Genomic DNA, 27,238 nt, shown 5'->3' with positions numbered 1-27,238 from the left:
ACATTTTAATTTATTGAGCTGCGTGTCTATGTTAGAGCAGTGGCTCACTGCCCTGCATGTTTTATGTGTTTCCCTTCTTCTACACACTTGACCTAAATAAAGGGGTGACTGCCCATCCATCACCTCTGAAACATGAAGGGCAGTGGGTCTTGACGACCAGGACTGAAAACTGCTTCGTTGAACGATAACATACATGTTGGGGCTGGATATACACTCCTAACTTTGTTTAGCATGAGATCAAGTCTGTGTCACAACATTGAAAAGCTATACATTAGTTAGGATTAGTATAAAATATGTACTTTTTGTACTCTTTCCAAAAACTGCAAAGTATGTAAAAATAAATAAGTAAATAAATAAATAAGGCAAGGTCCCCATAAAAAGATTCTTTGTACCTTTGCGCTGGGAAATTCATACGTTGATAATGTACTGCAATTTACATGGCTAAGCAAAAATAGATGATTTTTGGTCCTTTTTCAGAGTGGTACCTATACAGCTTTACACAGTAGCAACTTGTTCATATCTGGTTAAACTGTCAAATTTAGATGTATAGCATGCATCTATTACTGTTCTTGTTAACATGCTTTTAAAAAAAACATTTAAAACTTGAATGTTTTATTTCATTTAGTTTTATTGTGGATTGTTTGATGTATTTTTTGAAAACTAAAAATATGTTTAGTGGCAGCTTTAAGAAAAAAAGAAACTGGTTTTAAGGTTACTGGCAGGTATGATGGTTAAATTGAAGATCCTACCAATAGTTGGAGCCAACCACTTGGGTGTGTATTCACTATATGCACAATGCTGTCAGATAAGATGAGAAAATAAACACTGAACCAATTTTTCTCTCCAAGCTTTCCTCCTTTCTGATGTTCTGTCTTAAATCGCTGCTACTCCTAAAAGGCTGTTCCTGAGAAGTATTGTGTTATCTCCTTTAAGTTTTATCATAACTTGTCCTTGCCTTTTCTCTTCCAGCTGTTTGGGGAACATATACAAACATGAGGTAAAAGTAGTTATTTTTCTATCAAACTTCTACTTGATGTAAAATATGTATGTCACATGTTTCGAAACCAGTTTATCATTGTTTTTTGTACATCCAGTTTAATTTTTAGTCCACCTTTAGTTTTATTTGTTCTCTTATTTAAGTCGCATGTAATTGATGGTTTTTGATGTCGACAACTAAGAAAAGCTTTTGCTTCTTCCTCTGTTCTTTGTTTTTCACTGTGAATTTAGCAAAAAATATTCACTGATAAACTTAAAACGGCACATTTGCTTGATCAGTGCACTTTCTAGATTACACAAGCAACTAAACTCGGTCTTCCTTTGTCGTTCTGGCTAAATGTTAGATTACAGTACATACTGATTTTAAAATCTTATTTCCCAGTTTCTGAACCTTTATTGGCTTTTCCTTAAAACACACGACAGGCTTTTTGACGGGAACTTCCTGTATTATCATTGTTGGTAATTATATGCAGAATAATAGGGAGAAAGAATTTAAAGTCACTATAGATTTCCTGCCGTATGTGTTATGTAACAGCCTTTTATTTACAAGTCTCCATTGTGACAAAATGGGCTTGGGATGATGGATATTGTTCTTATCTCATGTGGGAAAAACTTGCTCATGTCTCAATATTTTCTTTCCTTATCTGTTTGCCTTATCATTTTCTTGCGGAATAGGTCGATACAAGAAAATGGAGATGTGAAGATTGAGCAGAAAATTGATGAAGTAAGCTTGGCAAAATCTTTGCGATTTGTTGTACTTTGATGGTTTTAAAGTCACACAGTTTAAAAACGTCTTAGAAGAAAGGTAAAAAGTTGCAGTGCTACAACAACAAAATAAGTCGATAAAGCTCAGAACGTATTTGATTTGTGAGGAAAAAGTTTTTTTCTTTTTATACTTTGTATTTTCTGTTTTAAAAACCACAGATGAAGCGTTCTACATTTTGCCTAAATTTGAAGAAGAAATCTAAAATCCCTTAAAGCGAAGCCTGTTAGTGAATATTGTGGCCGACATCATCAAAAAGCCTCGGCTACATCTGGAGTGGATGCAGCATCGGCTTGTTTTTATAAGCTAAATTAATGTCATCCGCTGTAGCGCTGCAGCAGTCACTTTGCTCTGAGCGAAGCCACAGGCTCACATCTGTGGCTGAAGAGCATTTTCATCCTTTTGCAGGGTGCGTTGTTGTGACCTCACACACAGCACTTAGAGGTTAAACTTTATACTTTCATTTTTATCCTGAGTCAGTCTAAATAAAGCCCATTTACAGCCAGTAATGTTACATGCCCTTTGAAAAACAAAAAAATATATAACTTTTGATAAATATCTACTAAAGTAAATTTGTCCTTTTTCAAGAACTAACCTTTTAATTTACATTTTTAAGTTTTAAAATGAAGACAAGTGAAACATTTGCAAAAACAATGGATGTGTTTTCTTTCATTGGATCTTTATTTGTATAAAAAGATGTAGAAAACACATAAGCCTCTTTTCTACGACCTGGTGCGGCTAAAACCTGATGACAGATAAAAATAGATCTAAGAACATGTTGCTTTTTCTTTTAGTGTTGTTCTGTTGTGAAGTTTAATTCAATGAAAAACACATTTTCACATCTACTTTTAAAAACATGAGCTAGTTCTTTATTTTTATTTAGCTAAAGGTGCCTCTTGTGGCTCCGGAGCAGCAGGATGCAGAACCCTGGAATAACCCAACACATATCTGTAGTATCTGGGCTTTTTGTTGTATGCTTTATTTATTAAAACACAAATTATTACTTAGAATTTTGCAGGAATAGAGTGAGTTTGTATTTAAAATTTTGCACAAGTTTATTGCAGGTAAACAAAAACCAGATTGTCAGTAAAATGCTGATGACTGGATGACGCAGATGAACTGTAATTCTCAAAAAGCCAGCTGCAACTGCGCAGAGGAGTTGAGAATGACATGAAGCCAGTTGTTGATAGTAATCACAGTGAACACTGGCCCTCTGTAAGCCGGAATATTAATTTTTAGTTTTGGATTTTGGATGCATCCCTTGGATTGATTAGTAATTTATTAGTAATTCTTTGAAGCTTTGATTGAAACTGTTACCCAAGATTCTCTGGCGGTTTTTCACACTGTGGCGAACACAGTTTTATTTCTGACCTGCTTAAAACATAACTCCCACATCATATTTAACAGAAATAATTACTTTATCACGCTGACCTTAGAACTTTAAAGAGTTAGCTTGCCTTTGAAATAATATCTCATATCTGCCTGTGATGTATGTAATGCAGCTCCGGCATTATTTAGAAATACAAACACACAAACTAATGATGACTCAACACCTCCGTAATTGCAAGAGATATGTCTGCAAACAGATTTAACTAAATGTTTGAGCATTTAAATTAAACGCCGATGAGTCTGCCAGTTCCAGACAGCATCAATTCACAGGTTGGAAATATTTTCACTGAAGTTAAATTAAAGTATGGAAAAAAAAAAGAAACATTTCAGAAACTTGATTATTTATTTTTTGTTTTAACCAATTGTGAAATGCCAGATAGAAAACAGCAGATGGTAATTTTACTCTGGATGCTGAAGACATTTATGGATAACTGATGCCATTTGTCTGATTTGAATTTTAGAAAAATTTCTAGCTCATTCTCTCCCATTTAATCAAATATTTTGGTTATAAAAGCCTTGAAAAAGCCTCACCAATTAAAAATTCTTATATGACACCATTTTGTTTAGTTGGTATGAAAAAAAAAAGAAATAGTGACAGTGAATATGTGAATAAGTCGGAGGCATTGTGAGAATACTTTGAGAAAACAGTTATGTCATAGATTCTTGACTGCTCTAAATTAAAAGAATAATTAAGTTTTTAGTTGTTTTTTAAAATTAATCTAGAATAATCAAACTTGAGCTGAGTAATCATTAAAGCACTGCTGTTCCCATTTTTGTACCTCCATATTCATTTATTACAAATATGAGAACCTGGATAATAAGTCATATAGTTCCCTGCTTTTTCACTGCTACCCGTTCTGATGTAATTTTGTTTATTTTACATTCACTTCTTGACTTTCTCAAGTAAGGCTAACAGTATTTTTGTAATTGTAAAAAATAAAATGTATTGATTTTGCCATTTTCTGTGCACAAATCAAAGCTAATCCATACCTGACTTGTTCGGTGTGATTGAACAAAGAGCTGAAATACTGTTTGAATTCTGAGGAAAAATAATGCAGACGTAGCACAGATGTATGTAACTGTAGTCTGTCTGATCACATTCTCCCAGTCAAAGGAGTAAATTAACATAAAAATGTTGGACTCTTTTCATAAACCTGCATTAGCATCCTGTTGTGGTAACTTTCACACACAATGGAATCAGTGTAATTTGTGTTATGCGCTGAGAACTGATGCATTTCTTGCTTTCCAACTTTCTTTAGGCTGTGGCTCCTTTGAGAGAGAAGATTCGTGACCTGGAACAGAGGTGTGGATCTCTATTTAATCACAGCTTGTCTTATTCAAAGCTTTTCAGCAAATCCGTTTCAGTTTAATTAATAACAGACAATGTTTTCTTAACCTTGCGTGTGGCTTAGAATGACGTTGACAGGGAACAGTGACAGAAATGATCGACTGAAACTGACTTGAATCAGAGGTCATCCTTTGCTTGTGATACAAAAATTTGTTAATCTTTGATGTCTTGAATTTGAATGATGTCTGCGTTATTAGGAATGCTGAAGCAATTCTTTACATAGTAAAGCCTTCGTCCCAGCTCTATGCAGTGCATCACAAAACGAGGTGACCCTTTGAAATAGTATGTACAATGCATGAGGCTTGGTTTTACGGCTGTGTGGGCACAAGCTTAGCAAAGATTGAAGGTGCGGCTTTTCTGTTTTCTGTAGTCGTGCATCTGCTGCTGATCAGCTCTTTTGCTTCTACAGGTTCCTAAAGCATGTTTGCCATGAATGCTGATGAGATGGATATGTAGATCATCATTGTTGTTTTTTCCAGTTTATATTTTTGACTACCTTGTTTATTGTGTCACAATAAAGCACACACATACTGTATTTGTGTTTCCTTAGCATCTTGGTTTACATTCACTGCATCTTTGCGGTGAATGTAAATGAAAGAAGAGAATGTGGATTAAAAATAATTGCCATTGTATTCAGGAGCTCCCTGCTGATATGTGCTTGACTCCAAAGTGCAAAGGAGGAGAGGGAAAAAAATAACCTCTGCTTTTCTTCACTCATCTCTTTAATCTATACATTTTTTTCTGAACACCACTTTGAATTGTAATTATGTTGTTGTTTGTTCTGTTGTTCTCGTTTTGGATTTCTTTAGATGTTGTGTAATTAAAAACCTGGTCTTTTCTTCTAGCTTTTCACAGAAATATCCACCGGTGAAATTTCTCTCAGAAAAAGATCGAAAAAGAATTTTGGTGAGTGAAAAAACATCAATTACACATGTGCTATTTCACTTTCAAATACTTTCTTTTTGCTTTTATTGAGGTCACATCTCTAGATTATTATTGGCAAACTCCAGCAAACTGTAAGCACAGTCTCACTTTCATCCTGCTCACATTTAAACTCTAAACATAAGAATGAATCTGTGCTTCCTGAGGTGCCATGACATGCCATACATTGATGTATGGAAAGCTGAATGCTGCTTCCGTCTCTCACCATCACACGTCTATTGGATGCTTGATGCTTCCTTTCAAATAGAAGTTTGACTGTAGCGCATACTTTGTTAGCAGTAGACCTGCACAATGTTACAAAGTTTTAGTTGTTAGTGCTGTTCACTCATGCTCTTTTTGGTGAAATACATTTGGTGTCAATTATTTAAGCAGCATAACAAGCTTTGAAGGTAAAGAAGTGAACAGCAGATGTCACATTTTTAAATTAAATTTCATTGTTGAGGCGGAAATATATATGTATATATTAATAACTATATAGAAAACCCATTATCTGGGGCCTAGTCATGGGAAGTCATACGATTCACCAACATTATTCAAATTTAATTTGAAACATAATTGCATTCTTTTTGCAAATATGTGCTTGTGTTACTATTGGAACGAATGCAAAAGTAAAATTTCACACTTAAAGACGGTCCCAAACATTTGGGTTGCTCCCAATCTTTGAAATGACATTAATGTGAAATTTAACGTATTATAATGTGATTAACATGCTTTGAAGGGTTGTGGCAGACCACCTAAATGAGTTAATCACCGCATTATAGCTGGCTAAAAGTTTAGCCCTCAGCCTGGTAGTGATGTATATCATGAAAAAAAAAACTCATCACACAAGAGCTAATAAACAGCTCTTAGTCTTCTGTGAAACTCCACTGACATGTTAGAGCAGGGCAGAAAAAAAGTGCAGACTGATCCTCTGAGCAGTCAGTCAGAGGTCACATTAAAGTGCCGCAGCTGTGTAAGTCAGTTTGTTAATGTGGCTGCAACGCTTGAGGCTTATGCCACATATAAAGTGAGATGTATGTGTTACTTGGTCAGCCCGAATTAGATATTTATTGCAGGATGTGACTGAAAAGCACCAGAGGGGTGATTCACACATGAAAGCAAAACATTTTGTCAAACTCACAGAAAGCAGTGACTGTATGAATAGGCCTTAAACTGATATCCACCTGAATGCAGGTTTTTCCATCAGAATATTGTTTTGTAGCAATACTCACTTTACCTGTTGGTGGTAGTAAAGCTATGGCTGATTAGTTCATTAAAGGAGATCTGTTTTGCCTTCGAACCATTCTGAGGCAGATCTATAAAGCGTCCTGTAACAGTTTTGTTGTTTTTACACCCAATTAAAGCCTCTGAGGAAGAAATTGCTGTACATCATTGTGGTTCTACCTCAAAAGTTTTTATTACAAACTCAAAATTTCCCAAAAATATTCACTTTTTGTAGTATGATTATCACTGCTATGGTGACTAACAAAATTACAAATTTAGTGTAAATAAATAACTTTTCTCTTGAGTTTGGTAAAACTGTCCAAAGAGCCTTGATATCTACTTAACTTTATTTGTCGTGAGGTTTAAAACGGTGTGACATCAGTGTGTTTTTTTATTATTTTAATGTTTGTTGAATTAAATCTTTATTTTTTGAGGAAGATTAAACAATAATTTAAGAGATTTTTTTATTTATTTATTACAAATTTCATGAGGGCAAAAAAGCTTTTTTTATTATTTCTTTTTTTAGTAGAACCAACTGACAAATTTTTATTCTTTTGGAAAATGAAGAAACAATGAAATATGAAAAAATGAATTAAATTGAAGGACTTGTATCCTTCCTATTAGACTTCCAGATTACAACAAGGTTGTTTATTTCTGTAATATTTTTGGCCTAATTTATAAATAACCTCACATGGCACTGATACATTCAAAAAGGGGGACCGGAGGGTGTGCTCCAATTATAGAGGGGTCACACTCTTAAGCCTCCCTGGCAAGGTCTATTCAGGGGTCCTGGAGAGGAGGGTCCGTCGGATAGTCGAACCTCGGATTCAGGAAGAGCAGTGTGGTTTTCGTCCTGGTCGTGGAACGCTGGACCAGCTCTACACCCTCGGCAGGGTCCTGGAGGGTGCATGGGAGTTCGCCCAACCAGTCTACATGTGTTTTGTGGACCTGGAGAAGGCGTTCGACCGTGTCCCTCGGGGAGCCCTGTGGGGGGTTCTCCGGGAGTATGGGGTACCGGGCCCTTTGATACGGGCTGTCAGGTCCCTGTATGACCGGTGTCAGAGTCTGGTCCGCATTGCCGGCAGTAAGTCGGGCTCGTTTCCGGTGAGAGTTGGACTCCGCCAGGGCTGCCCTTTGTCACCGATTCTGTTCATCACTTTCATGGACAGAATTTCTAGGCGCAGCCAAGGTGTTGAGGGGATCCGATTTGGTGGCCTTAGGATCTCATCTCTGCTTTTTGCAGACGATGTGGTCCTTTTGGCTTCATCAGATCGTGATCTGCAGCTCTCGCTGGAGCGGTTCGCAGCCGAGTGTGACGCGGCCGGGATGAGGATCAGTGCCTCCAAATCCGAGGCCATGGTCTTGAGCCGGAAAAGGGTAGAGTGCCTTCTCCGGGTCAGGGGGGGTGTCCTGCCCCAAGTGGAGGAGTTTAAGTATCTCGGGATCTTGTTCACGAATGGGGGAAGAAGGGAGCGGGGGATCGACAGGCGGATTGGCGCAGCGTCTGCTGTCAAGCGGGCGCTGTACCGGTCCGTCGTGGTGAAGAGAGAGCTGAGCCAAAAAGCGAAGCTCTCGATTTACCGGTCGATCTACGTTCCCACCCTCATCTATGGTCATGAGCTTTGGGTCATGACCGAAAGAACGAGATCGCGGATACAAGCGGCCGAAATGGGTTTTCTCCGTAGGGTGGCTGGGCTCTCCCTTAGAGATAGGGTGAGAAGCTCAGTCATCCGGGAGGGACTCAGAGTAGAGCCGCTGCTCCTTCACATCGAGAGGAGCCAGTTGAGGTGGCTCGGGCATCTGGTCAGGATGCCTCCTAGACGCCTCCCTGGTGAGGTGTTCCGGGCACGTCCCACCGGGAGGAGGCCCCGGGGAAGACCCAGGACACGCTGGAGGGACTATGTCTCTCGGCTGGCCTGGGAACGCCTCGGGATTCCCCCGGAGGAGCTAGAAGAAGTGGCTGGGGAGAGGGAAGTCTGGGCCTCCCTTCTGAAGCTGCTACCCCCGCGACCCGACCTCGGATAAGCGGAAGAAGATGGATGGATGGATGGATGGATGGATGGCACTGATGCTGCACTTTCTAGACCTTTTTACCCAAGACAAAAAACCTTTAATGACAAATGTCATCCAGTCAACATTTTTTGAAGAAAAAAGGTTGGCATTTAGGGTCAAAAAGTAAAGATCTAGACAGAAGTTACAGCATAAACCTTCTCCAGATTAAAAAAAAACCCAAGCATATCTCTCCTGAATGAAAGATATGACATTGAACTAGCAAACATCTTGCACATTTAACAACATAGTTTATGGGTGTGAGACTTTAATAGCGTAGAGAATATGTTTGGACATCAATAACATAGACAGAAACAAACAGTAAATACTGATCAAATGTAAAGGTAAAATGTGTAAAAGTGTTCGAAGGACTCAAAATATGACCAGCTTTTATTAGCGTATAGATTTGATCCTTCTGGATAATAAATCTGTGCTCAACCAGCTGACGCTGTGTAGAACAAGGCCACCAGGTCATTTTTATATTTACCCCAAATGAAGACATAAGGATCACATACTGCATCAAACATCCTGTATGACCTTTCAGTAGTTAATGTGAATGTTTGCAACATGTCCTGTTTTTCTGACCTTGACAGAGGCTGCCTTTCAAATGTTGCCTCTTTCAAGTGGATTCAGTCAGAAAGGTTTTGAATCAAAGGGAAACTGATGTTTTCTCCTATTCACCACATGCAGTTTTAGGCTTTTTTGCTAATGATCAAATAACCTGGCAAACTAGAATATGAAAAATAACTAGAAAATTTCGGAAGAAATTTAGCCGGGGCCTGCCAAGGCGCGCCCGTTGGGCTTGGGCCCGGCGTCGTCACGCCACAAATTGGCGTCGACGCTAAAGAACGCCGCAACGTAATCAGTGGCACGCGGAGAACCGCAAGAACGTTAAGCGAGGCGGACGTGCACCATTCAGTATGATTTAAAATGTTGTCAAGGCTTTTATTTTGGAAGTTTTGTTAAACTTCATTTCAAAGGGCCAAACTAATCCCATGCGTAACAGTCATTGGGTTAAAATAGTTATATAATGCTCAAAACACAAGTAGCTGATGTAAAAATATTCAAGGCTTTTATTTTGAAATGTTTGTTAAGCTTCATTTCAAAGCGCCAAACTAATCCCATGTGTAACAGTGCTTTGGATGAAAAAGTCAAATAAAGCCAAAAAGAGCAATTACATGATGTAAAAATATTCAAGGCTTTTATTTTGAAATTTTCAGTATGCTTCATTTCAAAGGGACAAACTAATACCATGTGTAACAGTGCTTTGGATGAAAAAGTCAAATAAAGCCAAAAAGAGCAATTACGTCATGTAAAAATATTCAAGGCTTTTATTTTGAAATTATTATTATGCTCCATTTTAAAGTTCCAAACTAATCCCATGTGTAACAGTGCTTTGGATGAAAAAGTCATATAAAGCCAAAAACAGCAATTACCTGATGTAAAAATATTCAAGGCTTTTAGTTTGAAATTATTATTATGCTCCATTTTAAAGTTCCGAACTAATCCTATGTTTATCAGTGCTTTGGATGAAAAAGTCATATAAAGCCAAAAAGAGCAATTACATGATGTAAAAATATTCAAGGCTTTTATTTTGAAATTTTCAGTATGCTTCATTTCAGAGGGCCAAACTATTCCATTGTGTAACAGTGCTTTGGATAAAAAAGTCACATAAAGCCAAAAAGCGCAATTACCTGATGTAAAAATATTCAAGGCTTTTATTTTGAAATTATTATTATGCTCCATTTTAAAGTTCCGAACTAATCCCATGTGTAACATTGCTTTGGATGAAAAAGTCATATACGGCCAAAAAGAGCAATTACGTCATGTAAAATATTCAAGGCTTTTATTTTGAAATTTTCAGTATGCTCCATTTTAAAGTTCCAAACTAATCCCATGTGTAACATTGCTTTGGATGGAAAAGTCAAATAAAGCCAAAAAGAGCAATTACGTCATGTAAAATATTCAAGGCTTTTATTTTGAAATTTTCAGTATGCTCCATTTTAAAGTTCCAAACTAATCCCATGTGTAACAGTGCTTTGGATGGAAAAGTCAAATAAAGCCAAAAAGAGCAATTACGTCATGTAAAAATATTCAGGGCTTTTATTTTGAAATTTTCAATATGCTTAATTTTAAAGTTCCAAACTAATCCCATGTGTAACAGTTACTGAGTTAAATCAGTTATATACAGCCCATAGCAGCAATTAGTTCTAAAGGCCAGTTCAGTCCTGATCTGTTTCAACTGAGCGGTCCACTATAGATAGAACTACAACGATGCGTATTTGTAGTCCAAACCAGCAGCCAATAGCCTCTTGAGTTCCGTTGCTATGGCAAATAATGGTCTCAGCAGGGTGTGAGCTCTGAGCTCTGAGCTGTCAAACACACAATTGTGTGTTTGAGCAAACACATTTTACTGACAAAAAGCATTGGAAACAAATCCTTCCTGTTCGGGAACCGTAATACATATTCGAAAAGCGTTTGGAGCGTATGACAGGTCAATGTGTCTTCTGCGATAGTCCCGAGATTCATATCTGTACCTCACTCAGAACATTTACAGCGATGAGAGAAAGAAATGTTGTGCCCAGATCTGAACCGAGATCGGCTCTCACTCTAATTTGAGCAAAAATGAGAAACTTTGGGTCGCTTAGAGGCAAATTGTGGACAAACCGTAACTGGTATCGACGAGCCGTCTTCACTTTCGAAGAGATCACAGACGTATCTACAAAATGAAATTTGAATGGCATTTCTAGGTGAATTTGTGACGACACAGAAAATCCTCAAAAATAGGGTATTTCTAGGATTTTTCCCATTGACTTATAATGGGGTTTTTTTCGTAGTTTTTTGCGAATTATGTCGCCACGTTAAGCCCAAATCCCACCAAAAATAATAGCTCCAATGGCGTGAATTTTCTGCACGTTTTGATACCTCATTTGTAGGTGTGCACCCAGCGGTATGAGCCGCATTAACGGTTACGGAAGAAAAATAAAGAATATTAAAGAGACGCTTCTCTCCGACAATAGTAATAGGTTCCTGCCATTGCTTTGCATGGCAGGCCCCAAAAATGCCTGTTTCTTTTCAGAGGAAAATATTTCTCATATATTACTAAAATTATTTTAAAAAAATGTCAAGTTATTCTATTTCCATGTTGGGAAATACTGTAGCAAACAGGTAAAAGACATATGGAGCCATTCATTAAAAGCAACACTTGCATTTTGCAAAAAGCTTCTGGACCACCAGGTTTATATCGGTTACCATGGAAACTGTACACCAAAGAAAGGAGGAGTTTGTGGGCAGAAAATGAAAAGTAGTTTTCAAAATAACAGGAACAATGTTCAGTAAAAGCAATGGACAGATGAAAAACTTTGAGCACCGTTGTTTCTTTGAACAACTTTGGCTGATCCACTGGCTCTAGTAGGTACAACATGCTGCATGCGCTCTATTGAAATTTCTAACATTCAGAAGCATAATATGTCTTTCAGTCCAGGATTAGTCACCTGTATATATATTTTTATGCGAATGGATATTCGAAAACACTAATGGAAAATACCAAATCCTGTATTATTGTTTAGACAGAAAGAAGTGATTTATCCTAGATGGCAGACAAATTTAACAATAAACTTTTCTTTGGGACTAATGGACTACTTTATTTTGATATATTCTTTTAATACAAAAAGATTATAGCTTCTAAATTGTTGAAAGTAAAATTCTGCAGCTGTTTTGTCAGAAAATTATTGATCTGAAATTTCATGCATGTTTTTTTTTTTTTTTTGGTTAATATGGCTTGCGTTTTTGTGCTTTCTAATTGAATTGGCTGATAATAGGCGATATATCTGTATGGTTATTCCTCGTCTAGATCACAGGAGGGGCTGGGTTCGTGGGTTCCCATCTGACTGACAAACTGATGATGGACGGCCATGAGTTGACCGTGGTCGACAACTTCTTCACAGGGAGAAAACGAAACGTGGAGCACTGGATCGGTCACGAAAATTTTGAACTCATCAATCATGATGTGGTGGAGCCGCTTTACATAGAGGGTGAGAAAACTCGGGCATGTCATGATGTCTTTGACTTAACTCTACCTTTTGCTCAGTACTTTCCTCTGAGCGTAGACCATGAAGGCAAATACTCAAGTTTTACAAACTTTCTGGAGACCGACGAAAAATGTCTAATCAGTGAAAGACAGCAATTGAATCTATTGGCAAGATGTACTATTCATTGACATTTAATTACATAGTGTTGTCTGACTGCTGCAATTTTGTACACCTAGTGTATTTTTTTTTCTTGATGAAAACATTTAACTTGAAACCCTCAAAACCTTGTAACATTTCTCTACTGATTTCTTGGCAATTTTCCATCTGTTTACTTCTGTTATGAAAATAGTCACCATTATTAGTCATCAGTGGCCCACCTTTCATAGTAAATTACTCTCTGCTTTGTCAAAATGCTCCATAGGAGCCATCTTAATGTGCAAATTGATATGAGATTAAAATCGTTACATTCATTTGATCTCTTATGTCAGTTTTTGAGCAAGTTTTACCAACAGGTGCATGTTCTTTGTACCTTTTCATGAAAGTATTCAGTGTAGGAGGATGTTTTCTTTTTCTCTTGATCTGCAGCCTCTCCTTCCATGTCTAAATAAAACTCACTTCACTGCAGAAAGTGACAGTGGGATTTCTGCAGCTTCCATTTCCTGGCAAGCTTGAGCCTTTATAGACTCCCAGTTGTACTTTAACATACAAACAGATTTTCTTTCCTTTGAGAGAGAAAGTTGGGCTCATACTGAAGATATTTGGACACAATCTGGTGTTTCTCTGGGAGATTTATCTAAAATACGCAGAAAGAAAAGTATCATGGAATGGATAAAGCAGGCTCACATTAAAAGTCTCTAGATCAGCCGGACCTCGACTGCACTGATATGTATTCTCTACACTTAAAAGTTCTATATGGAACGATCATTGTTCAGTAAAAATATAAGAGAGAAAATAGAGATGTTGCCTTTTGCAAGCACACAGAAGCATATGTTGCATCTGATATCAAAACATCCTTACATTACAGCTGCAGTGTAACTTGACCAGGCAGCAAACCTTTACAGGGTAATGAAACGAAATTTAAAAGGTCACAGACTGTTTCGTAAAAGAAATAGATGTAGCTTACAGATACAGCTAAATACAGACACAAATTTTACATTGAAGTCTGTCATTTACCCAATCTGTTTCCAATCTGGATGAAGCAGATTTTACTTTTCAAGTCCACTCTTCAAATTGCCCGAGTTCAGAAATATCTTCGATTAAATAATCTGTTGTTTTTGAAAACAGCTTTGTTCTTTTGGCTGCTGTGTAATCATCAGTGTCAGTAAGGACTAAAAGGACATACAACACAGCCAACTGTGTGAAGGTTTGCTATGATAAATAGTTGGTGGGGGTTTTTTTTGGCTCAGATGGGTTGTGCACCTTGAAATGTCTCCCAGGATTCACTCATGTTTATGATGAGAAGACCTCGGCCTACCGCTTTTTGAATAATTCAATGCATACAGTATAAATGATGCAATGTTTTTATGTGGAAACTCTCAGTCAGACATGATGAATAAAATATCCCAGCTGATTTAAGTTAAATTTACTCGTAGTTGAGAAACAAATCAAATATATATATCAAACAAGTATCCTGCTGTTCCTATAATAGTTCTTTGTGTGCTTTTGGTGTAAAACTTATGCAGGGACTAGCAGTGGAGAAATGATTGGGAATTATTTTAAAATGTTAAATCAGAAACTTTCATTAGATAACAGATGAAATGTTGAGGGAGAAGAACTAAATAAAGAGGCTGTTTCATTTATTATTAAACTTGCCTTTTTGTTCATAACCTTTTCTTTTCTTTTCTTTTTTTATTCTTAGCAATTGGCATCAACCCCTCTCTAAAAAAAGGATAATGCACATAGTTCATTAAATTCAGTAATTAGATAATACGTTACCATTATCTAAATGTTGCCTAAACATTTGTAGAAAATAAAAAATCGGAAGCAAACATTTTGCTGTTTTCTTTCTTAGTTGTTGATTTTTCACAAGTTTTGAATTTTATGACAAAATGTAGTTTAACTTTCAGAAATTGTGAACTAAGATCATGCTTTGACTTTATCTTTATTACAAGAGACAAAAGTTATTAAACTGTGATTTAAAAGGTTATTTTTTCTTAAATTAGTTTTAGTTGAACACACTGATTTATGCCACTCAATAATTTCTAATTTTTGTAGTTTTTAAATTATGTGAACTGGTACAGCATCAATTTCTTGAAGAATAAACATTACTGTTCAGATCGCAGTCAGTTTTAGGCAGATCAATGATTGTAGATTACAGAAAAACTCAGAATTTAGTTGACGTCACCTAGTAGTCGTGTTTTTAGACCCAGAAAATCTTCTGCTTTTCTTACCTGCAGCTTCATTTGTTCCATCTGTTTGGACTATTATGAAACTGAGAAAAAAGAGCAAGTAAAGATGTCACTAGATTTTTCTTCAGCATTGGATATGAAACATATTTTTAACAGTACCTTGGCTTCTATTAAATAGGTATTTCAGAAATGTTTTCCTGTTATTATAATTCCCCCTTGCTCTTGATTTGAAATGCAGACCTCAAAATATTACTGCCATGCAAAGCACTGTTTTCCTGTTTTTATTTTAAAAAAAAGGTTTCTATTAGTGTAAGGTGAGATGATTAACTGTATCTCCTGGTCTTTCGCAGTGGACCAGATCTACCACCTAGCATCTCCAGCCTCCCCTCCTAACTACATGTACAATCCCATCAAAACACTGAAGACGAACACAATTGGTACTCTGAACATGCTTGGTGAGTAATCTTGTTTGTTTGACTTCAGTTTTTAAAGCTTATCATAATTTTGGACAATTAAAGATTTCTGTCACTTTTTTTTTGGCATTTCTAGATTTGAATTTTGAAGTTAACATTTTTACAAACATTTAAACCGGCAAATCTTTAAACTGACCAAATCTTACTTTTCAATTACATAAACCAGTGGTTCCCAAAGATTTCCTGGACCCTTTATGGATTACAATACTACCCCCCCCGCTGCCGCCCCCACAAAAAAAGAAAAAAAAATCAACAGGGCACACAAATCTTTCAACCAGACATAAACCTATACACATATTTTGTTTTCAAAATCCACTGAAGTTTATTTCACACAACAAAACGCAATACAAACCATGTTTTCAGTAAAGACTTTTGTGTAACTGTTTATTTTATTTTTTTATTCATCCATACTGCTTCCCGCGCCCCCCACACTTTGGGAACCACTGACATAAGCAACAGTTTTACTCGAGAAATATGTTTGTCTGAGTCTTCAATGAAAAATCTTTACCAAAACTTACCTTTTCTTCAGCGTAGTGCAAGGCTACAAGATGTACTCTTTAAATAGAAAGTTATAAAGGAAAGTATTCCAACTTGCTGTATAAGCAGATTTTGAACGTTTTAACAAAAAACTTTGTAACTCTTTTGAAACAGTTTAGAGTCCGAATATTTAAAAAATATCAAGTTCATAAGTTTCCTTTAGATATTACAACAAACTTTCATGTTTGAGGAGTAAAACTAAACTGCTGATTAAATGTTAAAGATTTCTTGTTGGGGTCGGATTATTGTCATTTTGTCATATTCTGCGTCTGAATCCCTTATTAACTCTAGAAAACGGGATTCATCTTCATTGTTCTTTCATAAATGTAACAATAACACTTAAACAGGGCTGTTTATTCTGAGATGTATCTCCTGTTCTTTATGTATTTAATATCAATTTTCTGCTTTAGCATGCTTTTAACACAATAGCTGTGTGGTCCAGACCAGCAAAGTGCTAAATCTCCTACTTTTTAGTGGTGGTGATAGAAGCTGAGAACCAATTAATGAAGTTTCCTGTGAAATTATATGGAAATCGCAAGGATGTTCTTTATATTCATATATACATATGTTATTTTCAATGTTTCAATGTTATTTTTTTCAGAATTGAAAAAAATATAAATATTAGTGTGATGATAATAAATATTATTTTACCCTTTTATGCATCTTTTAGTCTTGGCGAAAGTCTTGACATTTTACTTTAAAAATGCTCCCTGTACAAGTAGAATAGAACAGAATATTGCTTTGTTTGTCCCCCGAGCGGGGATATTCACTATATACTGTAAATGTATTAAACCTGTTTGTTAAATAGATTTGGTTACATTTTTTGCTCAAAGTGAATATCAGCTATCATCAGCCAGTAAGTCATTGAGTCCATCTTGTTTTCTCAGCCTCTTTTTTTCCCACTGCCATCATTCTCCTCTTCATCATTCTTGTACTCTGACTCATCTCTGAGAAGCACCCCTGAAACTGTTTTTTACCATGCCTACATTACATTATGGAAAACAGACTTAACTATTTTTTTTTTATTCGTGTTTAGTTTATTTGAGAGAGACAATGTTCCAAAGATAAATGATAAGTTGGACGCAGATGTCCAGGACTCTGAATGCGATGGAATAAGGAGGAAGTGAATTTCTGTGGAGAGCTTTAACCTTGGTGGACAAAAGACATGTACTTCTACTTTACTGAATGTTTTAGCATTATTTCTTAACAGCTTTCTAATTATTCCATTTTGATCAGTTTCAATGGCATTGAAATGTTTCAGTTGGTGATTATTCAGTTTGACCTAATGTCACCTGATGAGTTGCTCCACAGTTCAGATCAGTGAAGCAATGCACCCAACTTGGAAGTGAATCAAGGCTATTCAAGGGCAACTTTTGTTTCTAAACACCCCAACATTTTCTTTATGATGCTGAAAGCCTGTAATATCTTCAAAATTTGTCCTCTAAACCCTAACGGTTGTACAGTGAATGTATATATATATATATATATATATACATATATATATATATATATATATATATATATATATATATATATATATATATATGATACAGCCAGTCTGTATTTATCCTTTATCCAATATTGAGTGAAAATTTCACTTCTAACTGCAATGCTTAAAAAGCTATACTAAAATACTAAAATCAATATTGCAGTGGGCATTTTTGTGTAGGACATCAAAATAGTAGATTTCATTTTGGAAACCTCTGAATCAAAGTATTTAGAAAATAGCAAATCATTGCTCAAACACAATCATTGATTGTCATCTACAACAATCAATGTTGATTGTTGCAGTAGCATCTGTTATTGTTCAAATTTAGATGATGAAAAGTGAGTCTGAGCAGCCCTGCGGATGTTTCAGATGTTTTAAGGCTGAAGCATGTAGCCAGAAGCAACAAACGAGCCACTCGGACACATCCTGTGCCATTTAACTTTTTGTCAATATGAGAGCAGAGAATTTATTCATATTTCATGAATATAGATTGCTATGAGTCATACTTTTTACTTAAGTAAAACTGCTTTTGGCTCATTTAGAAGGTTAATTCAGGCATAGAAACATTTCCTATTAAAATAAGACCAGAACAGAACCTGATAAAAATTGCTGCAATGATTCATGAGTACGTTGGCTCTGCATTGGTCTATTTGGGAAAATGAAACCTTTACCAACCTGTCAGAGAATCCAAAGGTAACACCAATGAAGCCTGACAAGCAACCAATGTTGATTCAGGAGGAGGAACATCTCAAAGATCTTGCTCTAGTAAAACCATACCCCTTCATCTGAAACCCTTTTTTTTTGTGAACAACTAGAGAGAGCAGTAGTGACAAAGTTATCAACCATATTTATTGAAATCATTATTAAAAGCCACAGAACAATCTTTCTTTTACCAATTACAATTACTGTTCATGTCATAAATCACTTAATAAAATGACCAAATATTGTTTAAACGTTCAGTAGCTGTTATTCACCAACTTTTGTCTTTAACAGCACTCAAATTATATACTGTATATATATATATATATATATATATATATATATAAAGGGTTTTACTGTTTAGAATAAGAGAGAGAAAAAAGAAAAATAACATAAAATTATATATATATATATATATATATATATATATAAAGGGTTTTACTGTTTAGAATAAGAGAGAGAAAAAAGAAAAATAACATAAAATTATATATATATATATATATATATATATACACACAGTTGTACTATTCAGGGCAACATGGTCAGCAGCTCTACCATTTACAGTGCTGTCCTAAATAACCTCCCTAGAAAGCTGAATAAACAAGTGCACTTTGCTTCATGAGACAGTAATGACTCAGTGGACGGAGAGCTGGTTAAATGTTGCCAAAGGCTATGCAGTCTGTTTGAGATAAAAAAGACTTTAGTTGAATGATGAAATAGCTTATGCAAAAACAACTTCCTTTAGCGCAAGACTCAGGTTTCATTAGCATGAACGAGTTTACTCAAAACATTTTGCTGTCTGAATTCTGATTTTGGATGACCTTTTCTACACTGTGTTGCTTTTTTGTATTTAATATAGTCTAGTGTTACCTTGCATTTCAAGTTGTGTGTCTTCTTTGTGCTGCTTTGTGTTTTAGGGTTGGCAAAACGAGTGGGTGCAAGACTTCTGCTGGCCTCTACATCTGAAGTTTATGGAGGTACGAAAGGTCAAACTGAACCAGAGCTGGTTTTACATTTTAGAGTGGATGCTGGAAGATTGTGGAGGCATGTAATTTATTCACAAAGGTTAAGGAAACAGAGTGAGGATATTTGAGTATATTAGCATTTTGACAGCCATAGAAGCTGCTATGTAAATGTTCTTGAAGTATCTTAGTGTTTTTATCCCACTTCTGAATTGAGTTGGAATCATATTTTAGTAGCATTTCTGTTATTCTCTTTTATTTAATTTGTTTGATTTGGGTATGTTTGAGTTTGTTTTTGCTTAATACTTGAAACATCCATCCAGCCGTTGTTTTTAATCCATTGATCCAGCTGGAGATCTGGGCCTAACTCCATCGGGCGAGATAAAAGGGTAAACCAGGTTGCAAGTCCAATACTTAAACCACTAAAATCTAAAAATGTGATGATGAAATAAAGGGCACACAGAAAAATAAATGAATTGAATTTGTTTTAGCGAAGTCAATTAAAGGTTGACTTTATTGCATCAACTGATGACAGAACAACACATGTATATTTTTTTCCAGGTAAAAGAGAAATTCATTTGTTACAGTGAAACCTCAAAATATATTTTACAGACTTCAGTAGTAAGCTTATTGAACTCCTAATTTAGCAAAACGACTCATGGTGAAATTATCACTTTGGATTCAGCTTTTTTTGCAGATCTTCAGCAGCAACTGGAGTTGTAGGTACAATAAATCAACAAAGATGAAAGTCATGGAAGAGACATTTAGTTATCTCTCAAGCTTTGAGGGAATAAAAAAAGAAAGTCTTAAATATACTGAAACCGGCAAGGACCCCGATTGCACAAAACTACTTCATGGTACTAAACCAGTCATTTCTATAATAAACTAATATTAAATTTATTGAATGCAGTCTTAAATTGATACTGAATTTCTAAACAAAATCCCTCTGCTTATATTGCACAATACTCATACAGTGGATTTAGAAAAAAGAAATTATTATTGTATCAGGCTAGTAGTCAAGGCTGGTTCTTCTGAGGCCAAGGCTGCACACACCAAGGCTGAGTACAGACCAGGAAAAAAACAGCTCAAGACTGGTCTCGAACCTCCCAACCTTGCTGGTTAGGATGCGGTTTTCTAAAGGAGTCATCAATGATTTATTTTATTTTTTTTAAATTATATTTGTTCTGGATTTGTTACATCTCATATCAAACGCTTTTAATGCACAAATCTGAAGATGAGGTTTCAGAAAGTCCGACAATGAGGCTGTAATCTGTTTTCAGACGGATCGATGTTACTACGTGCTTCATCTCTTCTGTTTGTGCGCTGTCAGTCTTCTTCTTTCACACCAAGACATTTTCTAGTTCAGCTTATTTAAAGAACGAATGTTGTGACAGCAGGTGAAAAAGCTAAATGGTTTCCTGTGTCAATTATGTGAAAGTTAGCAGCTCTGTCAGCAGCCATTGTGCACCTAAGAGGGTTATCTGCCGAGCTGTCGATGTCCAATTTTAACATACATGAAGTCAACTTTTGTTAAAAAATCTGGCAAACCTGCAACATTAGGCGTACTTTAGGCCAAGTAATTTAATTTAATTAAAGCAAAGGCTTTAACATTTTCCTTGAAGGATAATGAGTTGAAAGAAAGGCTTGTTTCTGATCATTTAGATTTTGGACCATCTTTTGTGACTCTTTCTTTGCCTTTCAGCATTTAACTGCAGTTTCCAGGTGCCATGTATGTGCTTGATGTTTGACTACCTAGTGGTTATAAAAAGATGCTTGTGTGTTGTATTAATTGGTTTACTAAAAAGTCTACACATCTTGTAAAACTTGCACAAAAATGAGACTGTGAAAAATCATTTCAAAGTTTTCCACCCTTAACCTTTCTTATCCAATTCAACTGCAGAGTGGTTTCAATACATGAAGGCTGAACGTATAAAGCAAAAAAACCCAAGCCTGGCTAAAATCCTCTAAAACTTTCGCTCAGAGCCGATGCGACAAGGCAAGGCTGCTTGGAACAGGGACAGTGTGCAGAGGTCGTTCTGTGTGGATGTTTTTGTCATTAGCTTTTCAGAGATGGAGGTCTCTTGCAGCGTTCTGCTCTTATCGCAGTGGTTAATTATTTTCTGTCATGCTTGTTATCAAAGCTGATTAATAAAAAGAGCTGCAATAGCTTAAATATTAAGTTGTTGCACTGGGATGTGCATTTTTACCCTAAACATGTTGAAACGTGTGCTGGGCAAGTGGAGAGGCTTTTATACTCGGCCCTTACATTATTGGTGCAGTATTCTCCAAAACTTGGCACATGTAGAGGTATCATAAAAATGCCGGTACAGGCAACCCTTCTAAAATCATAAAAACACCTGAACATCGGGTCACAACACAAAGACTGATCAACACTGAACATTACCAAAAGAACATTATACCCACAGTGAAATATAACTTTTGCAGCATTAATATCTGCACTTAAATTTTTTTCAGACGGATGGGGTTTATGAACAGAAAATGTCAAAAATACCAGTGGCTTTTGTCCTAAGCCATTTAGGAGTCTGCTAAAAATACAAAAAAACCCAGGAGGGATTCTATTTTTCTGCATCACAGTGAGTCCAGTTAAAACGTCCAAGCCAACAAAAGAATGACTTCACGAGGAGAAAATGTTCGAATAGCTTAGACAGAGTCATTTTCTAAATCCATCAGAAAATCTGTGCGATTACCTGAAACTGCTCTGGACAAGAGATTCTTGGTACATTTTTGTGAAGCAAAGTGGGAAAATATCTCCAGGTCAAGAAGGGGAATGCTAATAAATTCTTAACAAAGAGGTTTGAATGCAGAAATCATTAAAAGTATGCCTTTTTTGTCTTTCATTTGAATTATGCACATATATAGTATAATTATAAAACACACAATTAAGCCATAAATGTAATGTAAGGCCTAAAGGCCAAGGATATGCTGTAATGTCTGCCTTACAGCATTAGCAGCAGCTGTGGTCATAAGTGTTGTTTTCCTTTATGGAGGCATACTTTGCAGTACAACCATGATTAAATTGAACTATAATTTCCTTCTTGTTGAATCAGGCATGCTAAGTGATTAGATATTAAATGAAATTAGTTTCAGTTAAATGAATTATGATTTTTTTTTTTCTTTGCTAAGGTGAGAGATCATCTGGAGTAGAAACTTGTGTTTCATTGTGGTGTACTAATTTTATTTTTCCAAATTACAAGCATTAAAAGAATCTAGTCGAGCAAGATGTAAAAAATAAATAAATAAAACTTTTGAAGTTGTTGCTTTTTCCATCCAAGAAAGTCTTCAAGTCCTCTGATCAGTAAAGATGAATAAGCTGTGTGTTGTAGTCTGACTGTTCTCCTTCAGAAAGTTTTTGTCTTCAAGCCAAAGATGAAGAATAGTTTGAATTTCTTGCTTTCCAAGGAGTTTCCAACGATCCAATCAAGCCAGTGGTGGAGAACGGAAAGAACTAGCCTGCAGTTCTTCAAACCTTTTGTTTCCAGAAGATCCCAGTGATGGGAATAATGGCAGAAAATAAACTGTTACTAACAGTGTTACTTTTTTCAGTAACAAGTAATCTAACAAATTACTTTTCCATCATTACGTTGTTTTCCTTGTGAAAATAAGGATCTTCTATGTGCTGATCTTCAGCAGATGGAAGATCAAAGCAATGCTTATCTGACCAGGAGTTAAGGGGAGTGAGAAGAATCGCATATGTGCTGCCAATTGGCTGAGGAAGAGTAAAGTACCGTAGTTATTATAAATCAATCAGCAGCAGGCTTGGACGGGCGTTAACACACAACCAGCGATCACAATGAGCGCACATAAACAAAGCAGACAGAAAAAAAGACAAGAAACCCCAGCTGCAAAGCATAGAACAAAAAGATAAAATTCACATCGAGTAAATGTGAAAAGTAATTTATGTCCCGGTAGCAACGTTGTTCTTATATCAGTTATGAGCAACTTGAATCTCACAAATCACCTCTCAGTATCCAGATGCTTTAACAGAGCTGGCCACCAAGAATGACTGTGTTGATGCTAGCAGACGCAGCTTAAACAAAGGCAGTATAATCAAGTAAGCTTGATTTACTGTTACTGTGCAACCACAAGATTAGTGCACATGAAAAGCTTGAAAATATCACTTGCATAATAATTTGGAACACTGTGTACTTAATTCATAGAAGGAAGGGGGATGAGATGTTCAGATGAATTCTGGTAGAAGTCCTGGCGAGTCTTCTCTGATAAACCAGTGAAATAGATACTCTATGAATTATGAGGTGGGTTTTAACTCTGCAGGCTTTGGGATCTAAGTAGCCCAGGGTTAGATAGCTGGTTTACTATAAACCTCCCATAGTAGGAATTGAGTTGGGAGGGGATTAGCACTTCAGGAAAAAAAAAGTGGGAACCTCTCAGGTAAGGGAGTTATAGGGAAGAGATGCAACACCTTGCATGACAACACAAGGTGCAAACGCCAATCTAACAACCTTGTATTCAATTTATTCCTGTGTGTCTGCTGCATTGTGCTTTCTTTGTTTTTACAGTCAGGCATAAATTATATCTCCAGACTGATGGCGGGATCAGTTTGAGTGTCTTGATGTTGGATTACAGCAAGTGCCTCTAAGAAGCATCTTGTTTGTGAATGGATAACGCAATTAGCATTCAGACGAAAAACTAATTTTAATTGCTCATATCAGTATTTCAGTCTATGTACAAAGTTTAATTCCTTCGAGGTTCTTTTAGTTGATCTTTAAACACTTTAAATTTTCAGTATATGTTGAGTAAAGGTGTTTTTCTGTAGAAATCAAGAATTTAACAAGCATAATTTTGTCTAAATTAAAAAGATCTAAAAACTTGTCTTTATTTTTTTTCCCCCAGATCCAGAGGTGCATCCCCAAAATGAGGACTACTGGGGCCATGTGAACCCAATTGGTCCCCGAGCGTGCTATGACGAGGGGAAACGTGTAGCAGAGACGATGTGCTACGCCTACATGAAGCAGGTATCGCAACTCATGTTGGCTCCTTTTTTTTTTTTTTTTTTTTTTAAGTCAGGCTAATATTGATGGTCAGGAACTGTCAGCTCTTGACGCTGGAGGATAAAGTGTCATCTGTGAATATGATTGAAATTGTCTTTATTTTTTGTGGACTTATGGAGTATGATTGGAAATTGAAAACAGTCTGGAAAGTTGTCAATAAATTAATTGTAAAATGTGCAACACTGGTGTTACTTTCACAAGCTTCTGAGCAATGGCATTAGTAATTAGTTGTTTTGAGATTGAATCAGTTATGAACTCATGGAAAATTATGATGCACAACCTTCAGTGAGGCTTGTAATCATTTGAGTTATGTTGAGCCTTTTTGATAATGACCTGAGTGACAGCAGCCTTTCATGATCAGATATGACCGACTCCTTTTGCCTTTCCTTCAGGCAGGTGGTATTTATTTATCTATTCCCGTCTCCTGCTCCTCCTCAGCTGCTCATTATTTTTTTTCACACCTGCTAGAAAAATTCTCGGAAACAGCTGCCCTAAAAAGAAATCTCGGCTGACAGTCGGGCTGTGAGGATGGACAAGAATATCACACATCACATCTACCGTCTAGTCATATAATCAAGTCATTAACATTTAAAACGGGAAGATGGAGCGAAGACTGAAGAAGCACAACTTACACGGCTGATTTAATTGTATTATTATTAGAAATGATAATATATTTTCATTTTTTAATGATTGCAATTTATTATCCCTGTTATAGATTGTGATTATTGATGGTTTTGCTGAAAGCTACTGACGCTAATCTCTGCGAATATTCTTCCATCACAAAGATATGAATAAATGTGATATTTTCTTAGCATTTCGGACCTTACATGATGACGGGTGAGGCAGTGACTAAGCTGCCTGACTGAATGTCGCTGGGTCAGAAATCTCCAACTTGCATCAGTACAGTTACATGTGGCTCTTTAGATCCTCTATTTAGGCTCCCAATAACTTTGGGAAATATATACCACCAAAAATTGAGCAAAATTTTAACATGTAAAGGTAATTTTGCAAATTTGTTTCCTGGACTAAGACGATTATTTTTTCTTCAGCTTTTTTTGCATTATTTTTTTATATAAATTGAATTAATTCAATAAAAACATGTATTAACCCTAAAATAAGAGAAAGTGTTCTTAAATTAGATTTCTTAACAAAATGAAGTCCCTGTAGTAGTTTTTGTAAAACAAACAGAACTTGTTATTTTTGTGGCTCAAAACAAATGTTTAGTTTGACTGCAGTGAAAAATTGCCCTAAGGTTTGAATAGGTTTCTTAGATACTGTTGTTTTATTATATTGTGCAGTCTGAAAAAAATTTTGCTTCTCTATTATAAATGTCTTTTTTTTCCTAAACTTTTTGTGGGCGCATAAAACCGTGGTAGTGATAGGGTTAGAATATCTAAACTCCTTAAAATAATTTGATTGTGCAAGGTATTTCTTACATTAAATATAAAGAAGAGGTGGACAAGACCATGATTGTCATGTTTTTTTTTAATGGCCATTGAACATTTTCTTCTTTAGCATTTTCTCTGACAGAGAAACTGCAGCTGCTAGTGGCTTTAGCCACGCCTGAAGTTGATTTTAATGACAAAGATCATCATTTACACTCAATGTGTCCACACAAACACTTGTCAGTACATCTTGAGCGTATTCTATTTACCGTGCCCTTCATCTTCAACGTATTGAATTTGTTTACGAGTCAGGTCTTATGAATTTCATGATCTACATTTTCAAGAGAACGATCTACATAATTTTCATGTTTTTATTCATGCATTATTCCCAAATAGGGCTCCACTTAGCATTCAAAGTGTTTTTCTTGATGCATGAGGCTGAATTTAAGAAGGCCACAGATTATAAAATCAGAGTTTTTTTATAATCGTTATCCATCACGAAGGAGCTCGCATTAATTTACTGCTTGTAGTAGGTAAGGTTTTAGACATTCACCAAAACATAAATTGGGAAATTAGATTTCTCCTACATGCATTCAATGTATGTGATATACATAATATGCTTCTATTTTTATGAATGGGATTGTTATCATAATTGCGTCTTTAATGAAAGGTAGCGATTTGTAGCTTGTGGGTATAAAACTGGGGGGAAAAGCAAATTCAGGTTCATAGCCTTTTACATCAGGTCAGTATGTAAACACGATTTCTCATCTTCTCTTTCAGATTAAATATTGAGGTCATTTTGTTTTGTTGTTAAAGTAATTTGTTAAATGGCTAAGCAAACAGAATTTGTGTGCAAAGTTTTGTTCTTGTTGACTTTTCCTTCAACACAATCATAAAATATGTTATTACCTGAAGATGATATTACCATGCTATAGACAGTCTTTTTCTTTTTTTTTCTTTTTTGGGAAAGGTTAAATGCGGCCAGGTGTTCTCCCGATCTGCTGACAGGATTAGTCAGGGTCTGTTGTGTTTCTGCAAAACAAAGCAAATAAGCATAATGTAAAACATACTTCGTTTGTTTTAGTTTTTTTTTTAAATTCGTATAGATAAAGTTTGTTACGCTAATGTAGAGTTTGCATAATTGCTCAGCCTTCACCCTGTGCTTCTTCCTGGAAATTCTTCCCTCAATTTTAAAAAAATATTAAAAGATTGTATACTAGAACATTGTAAACTATTCTTCCAGAAATTGTTTGTGTAACGTTGGGTAAAGGTGTAATTTAATTTTGTGTGACGATGAGGTGATTTTAATTAAAGCAACCTGAATTTGTTACAATATTCCATAAACCCATTCCAGAACATTGACAAAGAAAAACATTGACAATATTGACACTAAATATATAAAAATCATTCTGAACTTGTCAGGTAGAACTTTCTTTCACAATTTATTTCCTCCAAACCGATCAACCTTTACGGTACGTGCCTAACGTTTAACATTTACGATGAATAGAAAGTTGTACAGCCATAGGAGACAGATTTAGGCTGACATTGTGGTTTGTGTGTACCATAAAAACATAACGCACTAAACAACAAAAAA

At 35.9% G+C, this 27,238-nt stretch overlaps 1 protein-coding gene across 2 annotated transcripts in view; it reads left to right on the top strand.

Moving 5' to 3' along the window:
• uxs1 (UDP-glucuronate decarboxylase 1) overlaps positions 1-27,238 on the top strand; it is a 38,344-nt gene that overhangs the window by 3,642 nt on the left and 7,464 nt on the right. The window contains exons 3-11 of one of the 2 annotated variants that reach the window (XM_032567876.1): positions 970-997; positions 1,672-1,720; positions 4,408-4,451; positions 4,694-4,762; positions 5,342-5,402; positions 12,544-12,724; positions 15,420-15,524; positions 19,185-19,244; positions 24,102-24,223. In XM_032567876.1, coding sequence (XP_032423767.1) covers positions 970-997; positions 1,672-1,720; positions 4,408-4,451; positions 4,694-4,762; positions 5,342-5,402; positions 12,544-12,724; positions 15,420-15,524; positions 19,185-19,244; positions 24,102-24,223 — 719 coding nt within the window. The remainder of the gene's footprint in view (positions 1-969; positions 998-1,671; positions 1,721-4,407; positions 4,452-4,693; positions 4,763-5,341; positions 5,403-12,543; positions 12,725-15,419; positions 15,525-19,184; positions 19,245-24,101; positions 24,224-27,238) is intronic. The other variant, XM_032567877.1, reaches the window with a different exon arrangement.

This window comes from Xiphophorus hellerii, chromosome 7, assembly GCF_003331165.1.
Source record: "Xiphophorus hellerii strain 12219 chromosome 7, Xiphophorus_hellerii-4.1, whole genome shotgun sequence".
Lineage (NCBI taxonomy): Eukaryota > Metazoa > Chordata > Actinopteri > Cyprinodontiformes > Poeciliidae > Xiphophorus > Xiphophorus hellerii.
This window is presented reverse-complemented; position numbering and strand designations above follow the sequence as displayed.